The sequence below is a fragment of the Ursus americanus genome, chromosome 17 (genome assembly GCF_024610735.1).
Source record: "Ursus americanus isolate L20-20 chromosome 17, mUrsAme1.1.p, whole genome shotgun sequence".
In the NCBI taxonomy this organism is placed as follows: domain Eukaryota; kingdom Metazoa; phylum Chordata; class Mammalia; order Carnivora; family Ursidae; genus Ursus; species Ursus americanus.
The window spans coordinates 17,534,431-17,547,127 of NC_142143.1; the positions used below are offsets into that span (position 1 = coordinate 17,534,431).

Consider the following 12,697-nt stretch of genomic DNA (forward strand, 5'->3'; position numbering starts at 1 on the left):
ATTTTGTGAGTGTCTTATCCGTTCAGGCTGTAACAGCATGCCCCAGACTGGGTGGCTTATAAAGATAGAAATGTATTTCTCACGGTTCTGGAGGCCGTAAAGCCCAAGGTCTAGGCCGCAGCCAGTTCCACGCGCGGTAAGGGCCTGCTTCCTGGTTCACAGAGGGCTGTATTCTTGCTGTGTCCTCCCATGGTGGAAGGGTAAGGGGGTTCACTGGGGTCTCTTCTATAAGGGCACGAATCCCATTCGTGAGGGCTCCACCCTCAGGACCTAATCACTTTCTGAAGGCCACACCTCCAGATGTCATCATGTTGGGGATTAGGTTTCAACACATGAATTTGAGGGGGGGGGGGACAAAGACATTCAGTTTATAGCTTTAAAAATTAAAAAACCAGTGGTACCTGGCTGGCTCAGTTGGTGGAGCATGTGACCCTTGATCTCAGGGTTGTGAGTTCAAGCCCCACATTGTGTGTAGAGATTACTTAAAAATAAAATCTTTTAAAAAGGGGGGCACCTGGATGATTCAGTTGGTTAAGCATCTCTCTTTGGCTGAGGTCATGAGCCCAGGGTCCTGGGATTGAGTCCCATGTGGGGCTCTCCATTCAGTGGGGACCCTGCTTCTTCCTCTGCCTGCTACTCCCCCTGCTTGTGCTGTCTCTATCAAATAAATAAATAAAATCTTAAAAAAAAAACCCAAACTATAAATGTGTACATGTACATGTATGTGTTTCTATAAAGAAAAAGACCTAAAGATCTCCATCTGTGTAACAGTGGCTATCTCTGGGGAGGATGGAGGGATTGGGGACAGCAGTGATGAAGGAAAGTTCAAGGCATTTGAAGTGTTATTTCCATTATTCGGAAGGAGAACTAGGGGCGCCTGGGTGTCTCAGTCGGTTAAGCATCTGACTCTTGGTATAGGCTCAGGTCTTGATCTCAGGATTATGAATTTAAGCCCTGCTTTGGGCTCTACACTGGGCATGGAGACTAAAAACAAATTGAAGAAAGGAAAGGGGCGCCTGGGTGGCACAGTGGTTAAGCGTCTGCCTTCGGCTCAGGGCGTGATCCCGGCGTTATGGGATTGAGCCCCACATCAGGCTCCTCCACTATGAGCCTGCTTCTTCCTCTCCCACTCCCCCTGCTTGCGTTCCCTCTCGATGGCTGTCTCTATCTCTGTCGAGTAAATAAATAAAATCTTTAAAAAAAATTTAAAAAAAATTTTAAAAATTTTTAAAAATTGAAGAAAGGAAAGGGGCACCTGTGTGGCTCAGTCGAAGGCCATGGCCCCTGGGGCCTGAAATCACCCCTTGTTGGGCTCCCTGCTCAGCAGGGCGCCTGCTTTTCCCTGGGCCTTTGCCCCTCCCCCCATTCATGCTCTCTCTCTCTCTCTCATTTGTTCTCTTCCTCAAATAAATGAATAAAATCTTAAAAAAGAAAGAAAGAATTTATTTTTCTTAAGCTTATTTATCTTAGTAATCTCTCCATCCAACGTGGAGCTTAAACTCATGACCCCAAGATCAAGATTTGCACGCTCTTCCAACTGAGCCAGCCAGGCTCCCCAAGAATGTATTTATGGATGACATTGGTAATTAGGTTTTTAAGTCCTAGCCACTATTAGGAGGCACTGGGATATGGAAGACACTCACTCCTAATCTAAATGGTCCTTGGCTTCTGTGGGTTTGAGGGCTTATGTATAGGTTCTAGATTTTCTGTCTCATTTCTCGCTCTTCTTATCATCTATTGTTGCAGATTGTTGCTTTAGCCTGCTGTTAACAGCCCTGTAATTATCTGTGGGTATGAAAACCAGATCACCAAACCCCAAAGGGTAGCATGTATAATATGTTCTGAGTAAGGGTTTGTACTCGAACAGAAGGCATGACCTCCCGGGCTCTGAGCAGGGACTGTCTCCCAGCTCTGGGTTGTGCAGTCTACTATTCCCTGTTTTAAATTATTAAAAACCAAAACCCCTCTTTTCACTCAAGTATAAAACAAAAACAGAAAATTGCATAAATCCTGCATACAGCTTAGTGAGTCATCACAAAGTACACATACCCTTGTAACATCCGCTACCCAACGTGGTATGGTCAGTCTTTTTAACTTTGCCATTCTGACGGATGTCCAGGGCTATCTCACTGTGGTTTAACTTGAGATCCCTTTATTTCTAATGAGTTGGAGCACTGTTTTTCCCACATTTCTTGGCCACATAGAAAGTCCCGTGCATGCTTGAGTCTCTTGCCAGTTTTTCAGTTGGATTGTCTATCTTATTGACATGACATCTCCCCACCTCTGGATTTATTGAGATAGAATTGACATATAATGTTGTGTAAATGACTGGTTTTTATGGTTCAAATTTTGCAGATCTAAATTTTATTCAGAAGGTCGACTCTTTTGTTGATTTTTGAACAACAAATGCTACCATGTGTGGCTTTTTTTTTTTGTATTTTGAGGTAATTTCTACCAAGAATTGTATTATTAATTGGATAAAAGATAGTCACAAATTGTGTAAGACTAAACAAACAAGGGGAGGGGGTGGGGATAGGGAGGAGGTGAAGGTGGGAAGTGAGGACAGGTGGGGAAGAGTGAGAGACAGAGACAAAGAGATAAGGATAACTTCAAATCATCCTTGGAGTCCAAACAGCAGAGTAAGAATGACTTCCATCGAGAAGATTCAGAATGTCCTGCTTCATAACTTGATAAATCTGTTAGCCCATGGCAAACATAGACCAGCAACCACAGATGCTGCTTTATGAGAAAGAAGGAACATTTTTGTTCTTCCAGTTTCCTGTGGAGATTATGTGGATCTGGGGAGATATTTGGTTATTACTATTTTGCGTCATTTCCTTTCCAGAGTTATGCGAATTAAAGGAAAAAGAGAGGAAAGATTTGAAGCCAGACCAGATTGGGGGGGAAAAGAAATCAGGATTTATAGACTAAAGTCTACTAAGTTTATACACATTTTATTTTTAACTTTCTAAGGAGGCAACAGATTGAAGCAACAGGCAAATTGAGGAAAGGTTGGAGGTATATACTAGAGCTTTATTTTTGTGGGTTTTTTTTTTTGTCATCTCTTTAGAAAATGGATCGAACATTCTAAGCTAAGAGAAATAAACTTTAAAATCGTGGAATTCAACCCTATAGTCCTCAAAGGGAAGATCAGACCAGACTCATCAAGGCCCGAATTGCTCCAGCCTGTGAGTAGGAAACACGCACATGCTGGGGACAGTCTTTGGTGAGACCCTCGCTCAGTGTGGAACACTAGCCACTGGGACGCGGATGGAATATTTTTGAAGCAGTGTTAGATCTCCACCAAGCTCTGCTTATTTATAATTTATAAGCCACCTGTTCCAGAAGGATTTAAGATAGTTTAAATAAATATAATGAAGCTATTAAGGAAGAAATGAAGCATAAGAAAATGTAGGTTGGATTTATGTGTGTGAATATGCCTGTAGGGGTTGGCGGTAGGGGCCAAATAGTGAGGCCAGGAAAAAATATTCCCAACCCACAGGCTGTTGTGTGTACTGCAATTGGACATTAAATTTAGCCCAGAGTATTCCAGAAGCTAAGGAAAAACAGTAGCATGATAGATTATATATCTCATAGGATCAACTAAGATATTTTCAGGAGACACCCACTATTTTCCCTAGCATTGGGAACCTTAAGGTATTTTACTGCAAGAGTTCTTACAAAAGGGACTCTTTTTTGCATAAAGAGTAGTGCTGATGGCAGGTTTACAGAAAATGCAGCCACCTTCTACATATAATTGTTACTGGAATCCATCCTCGAAAATTTACTGAATTCTAAGCCCTTGGATGACATAATCTTTTCCCAGTTCCTTTTATTTATTATCAGACTGTGAGCTGAGATGGGATTTTGGATTAAGAGGTGTGGCTGATAAAACTATATGACTCCCACCCTCAGCTCTTGCCTGCCTGAGTTTTTCTGGGCCAAGGAGCTAAGCGGCTGAACTTGTGGCTGGGATGCCTCTGTGCCCATGTGTGTGTGCACGTGCGTGTGGATATCTGTGCGTGCGTGTGTGTGTGCACGTGCGCGTGTGCATGAGGCTAATTTAGTTGACAGCAAATTACGAGTGTAGAGGAGAGCAGGCAGTCTGTGGCCTGAAAGACTGACCGGGAAGGAAGCCTCTGCCTCCCACAGTAGCCATGCACAGCGGTGAAAGTGTCCCGTCACCGCCTCGGTGGCTGAGGGTTGGGATGGAGGAGGGCGCTGATCAGCCAGCACGGGTGGCAGCCCCAGGCCCCCATCACTGGGCACTGGGACGCTGCAGTGAGGCATATTTTGCTCCGGACCTGGAGTTGAGCTGAGGCCACGGTCAAAGCCACCCCCCCCCCCAGCGCTAGAAGACACGGAGCCACAAGCCTCTTCCCCACCATCGCTTCTTTTGTTGTTTTAACAGCTGAACTTTGTTCGATTTTATCTCCCTCTGCTTATCCATCAACATGAGAAAGTCATCTATTTGGACGATGATGTCATTGTACAAGGTATACTCGCGGACTGCCAAGAACGCTGGGAAAAGGAGTAGCTGATAAGTAGAATGACTTATCTCCTTCGTTTTCCAAAGAGCTAGGTGCCCAGTGCTTTTGACTTGTGTACTCAAGTCGGGAGAGAATAGTAGTGTTACAAGTTTGCGAATAGTTTGAAAACGGGGGTCGATACTCACTTCCCTGGACAGTCCAGCTGACCTTCTGAAAGCTACTCTGTCAAAGTCAGCAATAAATAACCTAGTAGCCTTCCCTTTCTCTGCATCCCTACGATGTAGGGCAATGAAGTCTCCCTAATGACATTCTCAGAAGTGAGCTAAGTTTGGGTGTTTCAGTGTTGCTTTCTGTCTCCCACGTGCAAATAAAATGAGCACAGGTGTGTTGGTACATGGCAAACAGACGTAAAGAAATCGGCCCAGTGCCGATCCGAGCTTACCATCAAGTGGCTTTCTGAACTGAGACAAGCTAGTTACTAAGTCAATCGCCAGGCCACTTGAAATTGGGATCACATACTTTTCCTCCATAGCAAAATTGGGGACAGTGACGTTCTAAGGCTCTATCTAGCTCTAAAACAAATGCTATAATATTTTAACTCCTGGTGTTTCTAAATTCAGGTGATATCCAAGAACTCTATGACACCACGTTGGCCCTGGGCCATGCGGCAGCTTTCTCGGGTGACTGCGATTTGCCCTCGGCTCAGGACATGAACAGATTTGTGGGGCTGCAGGTGGGCTCGCTGCTTGGAGGTCCTGCCTTCGCCCTGCTGCTCTCATCCCTTCCCTTCCCCACAGCTCATAATAATCTAACCTGGCCGAACCCCGCCCGGGACAAAGGGGAGGCAGAACGGCCCGGGGGCCCTGGCAGCCCGTTCCAGCCCAGCTCCGTGCCTACCGAGTGTGGGGCAAACTAACCCTGCAAGTCCCGTTCTTGTCTGAAACACGGCAACAACGGTTCCTGTTCTGCTCTGTTTTTGTGAGCCGCGATGAAACGGCGTGATGCCCAATCCAGCCTGCGGTAATGCTCCAGAACGGACCCTTGTTCTGTAGGTGGCTGGAACCGCACTCTCTGGCCGAGATGGGGTTTCCTGTAAGAGACTCCCTGAACTTTGGGTTCTGTTTTCAGAGCTGTGATCATCGCTTTCCCCCCTTTCACTAGGGGAGAATACTGATTTTCCTCAAGGCTAAAGAGCTCCTTATCCTGGAGGAAATGAGGAAAGTTGAACCTGTATGGAATTCTGAAGCCAAAAGGATGGCTTTCAAATACAAGGTGCTGTTAAGAATCAAATGGTGTTCTCCAAAAAAAAATTCCAGGAAATAATTTTGTATGCGTGACAACAGAGATGTGACACGCTTGGAGGCGTAGGCTTCCAGGCTGCCCCTGACTTGGTCCAAAGCTCGACTCCATCACTCAGTAGGTTTGTAACCCTGGGCCAGTGACAGTCGTCTTCTCCCTCAGTTGTCCAACAGAGGTAGTAAGAGTACTTCCCTTGTAGAGTTATTGTGAGAATTAAATTAGTTAATACATGGACACTGACTGCATGCAATGAATGAGGTAATGCGTGCAAAGTTCCCACAACTGCCTGGTGCCCAGCAAGTGCGCAAGTGTTTCCATTATTTCCCTGTTACATTTGAGCGCCACACTGAGGCGGGTTAGGACAGCCCGTGCGCGTGAGACACTATGTCCTGCCTCACGTCACATCCGTTCAGCCTCCCTCTGGGCCTGACACTGTTTTAGTATCAGTGAGACAGTAAACAAAACTAAAATTCCTGCCTTTGTGCAGTTTACATTTTAGTGGGAAGAGATAGTCAGTAAACAAAGTATTTAACGGAGGGTCAGGGTGTGGGTCGGGCTGTGTTTTAAACGGGGTGATCAGAGCAGAAGGCTCTGCTGAGGTGATGTCGCCGAAAGAAGACATACACCTGAAAGAGCTGAGGGAAGCACCTCGGCAGGTATCTAGGGGAAGAACATTCCAAGGAGAGGTCACGGCAAGTTCAAAGGTCCTGAGGCAGGAGTGTGTCCTCCTTGTACTGAAGGAACAAGGAGAGCAGTGTGGCAGAGGAAACAGGGGCGAGCACAGATGTTAGAAAGAGGGTGGATGGTGCTGGGCCTGGCAGCCCATCTCAGGAACTCGGGCTTTTACTCTGAGCTGGGAAGCCACTGGAGAGGCTCTGAGCAGAGGAGTGACATAGAGACAGAGTGGAGTGGAAAAGGGTGGAAGCAGGAAGAGTTCAGGAGGAGCTTGCAGAAATCCTGTGACTGGTGATGGCAGCCTGGACCGGGAAGGTAGCAGCACAGACAGTGTAGTTTGGAACATGAGACCAACAGGACTTGCTGACAGATTTGGATGAAAAGTGAATGAGAAGCCACAGAGGACCTAACGACCCTGGGTTTTTTGCCTAAGTATCTGGAAGAATAGAGTTGCCAGTAACTGAGGTGGGGTGGCTTGTCGGGAAGCAGGTTTGGGACAGGATTGGGATCCATGTTTGGATGTAAGAGGAGCTGCCTTGTTAAGCCTCCCGGAGACAGAGGTGGCAGATGTGGCAGGAGCTGGAAATCCAGAGACATCGGGGCTGGCTATGCGGATAGCATTTGGGGCCATGAGACTGGATGAGGCTGTCGGGGGAGTTCATCCTAGAGAGAGGAACAGGTGCTGGAAGCGAGGCTGGGGGCACTCAGACTTAGAGGTTGGGGAAATGAGAAAACCAGCTAGGGACGCTAGGAAGTGGCTGGTGACAGAGCAGGAAACCCAGAAATACTGCACGGAGGCTTCAAGAAAATGATGATTTTCCAGAAACAAGAGATTTGGTCAAAAGCATCTCCTGTTCCTTTATAGAATACATACATGGGCTATCTGGACTACAGGAAGAAGACTATTAAAGACCTTGGCATAAGTCCCAGCACTTGCTCTTTCAATCCGGGGGTGATTGTGGCCAACATGACGGAATGGAAGCACCAGCGCATCACCAAACAACTGGAGAAATGGATGCAAAAAAACGTGGAGTATGTGCAAACCTCTCTACATTTTCTGTGCTTGGCAGCAGAGTTATTCTGTTAATTTTCTATGCATAACTCAGGTTAGAAATGTTTCACAGACAGCTTAGGTCAGATTTTCTTACAGAGGCACTGATGAGAAAGAATGGGGACAAGAGATGACAATCTAGTCTCAGATGGTATGTCAGCGGAAGCGAGATCCTGCAGAATCTTATTATGCAAACAGTTTTCTAATGAATTAATAATGTAATTTTTAAAAAGGTTTTATTTATTTATTTGACAGAGACAGCAAGCGAGAGAGGGAACACAAGCAGGGGAGTGGGAGAGGAAGAAGCAGGCTGTCAGCAGAGAAGCCTGATGTGGGACTCGATCCCAGAATGCCAGGATCACACCCTGAGCCGAAGGCAGACGCTTAACCGCTGAGCCACCCAGGTGCCCCTAATAATGTAATTTTAAGTCTTCTCCCAAAAGCCTAGTGAACCTTCTCCACTGAAAATCATTTATCTCAGTCGAGTTTCTCCTTCTTACATAGATTTGTTTTACGAATTATTTTATAGGGGCGCTTGGGTGGCTCAGTTACTTAAACAAGTGACTTCGGCTTAGGTCATGATCCTGGAGTCCCAGGAATGAGCCCCACATCGGGCTCCCTGCTCAGCAGGGAGTCTGCTTCTCCCTCTGTCACCCCCCCATTCTCTCTGTCTCTCAAATAAATAAAAAATAATTATTTTATAAACTCAACTTTGTTTTTGAAGGTTGAATTTTTAAAAATGTATCATTTTTCATTATTGAAGTTTTAAAATAGAAAAAAAAAAACACCCTTCTAACACAACAACTATTACCATGTCATTGTATTTCCTGTCCATCTTTTTTACCTGGATATTTTAAATACCATCATAACCTTGAGTTTGTAATAGTTTCTCTGCATAATGTAGGACTGGAATTTGATCTTCCATATTTGCCATTAAAAAGGCTGAAAATTAAAATGGCAAAATGCTATGCTGTGAGTCTAGACGAATTATATGGGAATTCATGGTATTCTTATAATTTTGTAGAAGTCTGACAATTTTCAAAATAAAAGGTTGGGGGAAAATGAAAAACTATAGTCTTATTATATAGTGGGAGACTGTCTTATATCCTTCAAAATTAGAAGATTCTACTTTATCCGAGTCTGTGCGGCTTGAGGCCAAATGTTGCTTTTCTATTCCATTTCTTAGGGAAAATCTCTACAGCAGCTCCCTGGGTGGAGGGGTGGCCACCTCCCCAATGCTGATTGTGTTTCACGGGAAATACTCGGCCATCAACCCCCTGTGGCACATTCGGCACCTGGGTAAGTAATTTAGGGAGACAACCCACGTGTGCACTTTACAGACCGGTGGGCACCGAGGGGCGGAGAGTGTGCTATATCACACCAGCTGCCTCCGTGCACGTCCTCCAGGCGATCTTGGAGGTTCTTGCTCGGATCCTACAAACACAGCTGATAAAAACGGCCCCCGAGGTGCATTTCCAGGAATTCATGGGATGCACGTGGCCTCAGGCTCAGCAGACAGTATGTGCTCAGTGAACATTACCTACTGGTAAAATAGGACTTCCACTGTCAGAACTTCTTCACTTGCCTCTTGGCCCTCCTGCAGTAGCCTGCAGTGGGCAAAACCACACGACGTAGCGTAATGGTTTATGATGCATTTAGATAGCTTGTAACTTCTCTTTTAAAAAGTTGTTTCCTGACTGTGTACCACGGGAGTCTTTTATTCACCCTTCACTGCAGGAGTGCAGGCTCTAGGACATGGCCTGCAACCCCCACTCTGCTGTTGCCTATGTTGGGCAAATTAGTCACCCTTCCTGTGCCTTAGTTCTCCATTTGTAAACGGAAGCTGATAGAACCTTATAAAGTTTTTATAAGGAATAATTTACCTAATACATGTAAATTGCTTATCACAGAGCCTGGTGCAGAAGCTAGTCACGTTCATTCAAACACATGGCCACAATCCCTTAGCCAAAAGCACGGGCCAGACCTGTTTAGAACTGGGAAAGGTTTGGCATTTTAAAAGGGTAATGTGATGCATACATTTATGTTATGCAATACCCTGAGTGGGATCTAGGTTTTGCTACCAAAAAGGTTATTAAAAATCCTCTTGTTTTCAGACATTTGGGCATTATTTTAGAATTGGAGACAATGGCTTATGGATGTATATTTACTAGGTACCTTCCACACTGTCAAGAACTGAGCTAGTTCTGGTGACAAAGGTGAATCTCATTTCTAATTCTCAGAACCACCTGCAGGGTGGTATGTCCCTTACTCTCCCTTTTAAAAGAAGGGACACATAAAACTATCGAAGCTGGGCTCCTGTCTCTTAATGATTCTGTGTAGATTTGCTTCTGTCTCATTACCAGAATCTTCCTTGATTTTCCTGAGCACCTGTACGCACGTGGGAGCAACACAGGGAAGTTAAGGACACTAGTGTTCCATCTGGTTTAATTTATAATAATGCTGTGTTCCCTGTTAGGTCAAATATCAATGTCTCCATGTAATCAATGTGCAGGAAATCTCATCAAAGTTATAGGTCTATAAAAAAGGTTGTGTAGGAATAGTTATGCAGAGCTTAGATTGATAAGGTTACAACATTCCATGATCTTGAACAGAGTCTCAGTCACATTTTAGGAAGTATCTAACTGGTACGCAGGAAGGGACAGAATCTTCCTACGGGAAATCATTTTTCTTTGTAGAACAGGGACCACATCTGTGCTGAAGGTTTTGGAATCAGGGAAGTCTGCAAAGTAAATCTACACAGAAATCATTTGAAAAATGATTCCGTTTTTAGAGTGTTTTGGAAGCAGAAAGCAATATAACACTAATGGGTATTAAGTTTGGGTCTAAGCAGGTAGCCTTTTTTAAAAATGTATGATATATATTAGCTAAAAGCAAACTCCAGGGGGCACCTGGGTAGCGCAGTCGTTAAGCGTCTGCCTTCGGCTCAGGGCGTGATCCTGGCATTCCAGGATGGAGTCCCACATCGGGCTCCTGGGCTGGGAGCCTGCTTCTTCCTCTCCCTCTCCCCTACTGTGTTCCCTCTCTCGCTGGCTGTCTGTCACATAAATAAATAAAATCTTAAAAAAAAATAAAAATAAAAATAAAAGCAAACTCCAAGCCCGTAGGGAGTCCTCTGATCATGGAGCAGACAGATGACATCCCACTGAGTGGAGACTCTAAGGTGCTTCTTCCCAAATGAGCATTTCCTTTGTACAGAGTCTTTGGAAGTTGATAACTATTCCAATTATGTTACCATAGCCTGAAACACCTAGCTCCTCTTCTGAGACACCTTCACAGCTATGTTTATGAATAATAGAAGATGGGGTTTTTTTTCTTGCATCATATATTAAGCTGGACTAACACACAACTCCAGCTATTCACCCTCTCTTCATTAAGGGATTTTCAGTTTAAAAAAAATATATCAAATTCTCTTTCATAGAAAATTTAACACCATAGAGGATACTAAAAAAAAAAAAAAAGATTACATTACATACACAAGATCTTAGTGTACTTCTGGAAGAGATACTCTTAAAAATCCTCTGAGCAATGGCAGGATTAGGGTAAACGCGCCATCTCTAAGTGACTCCTTATGAGGCGAATAATATTCAAATGGAGACAGTTTGGGGCGCCTGGGTGGCTCAGTTGTTAAGCGTCTGCCTTCGGCTCAGAGCGTGATCCCAGAGTCCTGGGATCGAGCCCCACATCAGACTCCTCCGCTGGGAGCCCGCTTCTTCGTCTCCCACTCCCCCTGCTTGTGCTCCCTCTCTCGCTGGCTGTCTCTCTCTGTCAAATAAATAAATAAAATCTTAACAAAAAAACAAACGGACACAGCTTTGTGTTAGAAAGTGAATCTTCTTCATCACATTTCACATGGTAAAAACAAGATCCTTACAGGAAGATGTTGCCATACTAAGGAGGGAAAATGTACAGAAAGGAGAACTATAAACTCTTAGTGGGAGGGAAACGGATACAAGTTCTTCTGGGGACAGTATGGCAACCTCTTATCAAAAACGTCAAGGCACACACACTTCACTCTGATTCCGCCTACAAGACTTTACCTGACAGATCTGTAGACACGCACCAGACGTGCACAGGAGACTGTTCGGTGTTCACTTCTCTCAGTGAAGGGACAGACAACCTAGACAGCCTTAATAAGGAACTCACTAATAATTACATATCCATCCTATGTAGTCATTAAAAATAATTCCGTAATTCCACATGTGCTGTACTACACACACACACACTCGCACACACACACACACACACACACACACTCGCACACAGGAAGAGTATTACTGGAAGGATTTCATGAAAAGCTCTTTAACTGGTTATTTTGGAGATCTAGGGTAGGTGGTAAATTCTTCCTTATGTACTCTTTGATTTGCTTAATTTTTAAAATAATGGACTTGTATTCAATTTTCAATATAAAAATTTTACTTTCTAACAAGCCTATTATTTTCTTCTAAACACCACGAAGGCTGGAATCCAGATACCAGATATTCGGAGCATTTTCTGCAGGAAGCAAAATTACTCCACTGGAATGGAAGACATAAACCTTGGGACTTCCCTAGTGTTCACAACGACTTGTGGGAAAGCTGGTTTGTTCCTGACCCTGCAGGGATATTTAAACTCAATCACCACAATAGCTGATATGACTTGACATTTTAAGTATGTCCTGCATAAAAATGTGGGATTGTGCATTTGTAGGCCTACTATTTCATTGTTCTTTATGAATAGTACCTTCGATACATATGACCCACGATGTAAACCACAAAGACTACTGTGTGCAAACAGTACCCTGGGTCGCGCAGGCATGGACTCCTGAAGTACGGGGGGGGGGATACACGGAAATCACGATGACGTGCGTGAGCTGTACTGTTGGAAGGAAATAAATCCGCTCAGTTTCAGCAATTTGCTTAGCTCTGAATGCAACTTGCGTTCACAATTTTTAAAAATTCCTAAATGTGTTTTTTCACATGTAGGTATTTTTTAACAGGTTGCCAGTCTTGTCTTTTGTAAAACAATATATTACATTGAAAACGTGAATGTCTGAAAAAATAAAATATTTGCAGATTTTCTAATGATTTTCAGTGTATATATTATTCTACACGTTAAACATAATACAGGGTAGACTGACCTCACGTGTAAAGGGGGAAAGAATACCAGTCACTCCTGCTGAAGA

At 44.2% G+C, this 12,697-nt stretch overlaps 1 protein-coding gene across 7 annotated transcripts in view; it reads left to right on the plus strand.

The window, feature by feature from the left end:
* Nucleotides 1–12,596, plus strand: part of GLT8D2 (glycosyltransferase 8 domain containing 2) — a 48,166-nt gene extending 35,570 nt beyond the window's left edge. For all 7 annotated transcript variants that reach the window (XM_087868810.1, XM_045779534.2, XM_045779529.2 and 4 more), the window contains 6 exons: nt 3,071–3,188; nt 4,412–4,496; nt 5,111–5,223; nt 7,330–7,496; nt 8,702–8,814; nt 11,993–12,596. In XM_087868810.1, the coding sequence (XP_087724936.1) occupies nt 3,071–3,188; nt 4,412–4,496; nt 5,111–5,223; nt 7,330–7,496; nt 8,702–8,814; nt 11,993–12,165 (769 nt within the window). In that variant the 3' untranslated portion in view covers nt 12,166–12,596. The remainder of the gene's footprint in view (nt 1–3,070; nt 3,189–4,411; nt 4,497–5,110; nt 5,224–7,329; nt 7,497–8,701; nt 8,815–11,992) is intronic.
* Nucleotides 12,597–12,697: the final 101 nt, after the last annotated feature.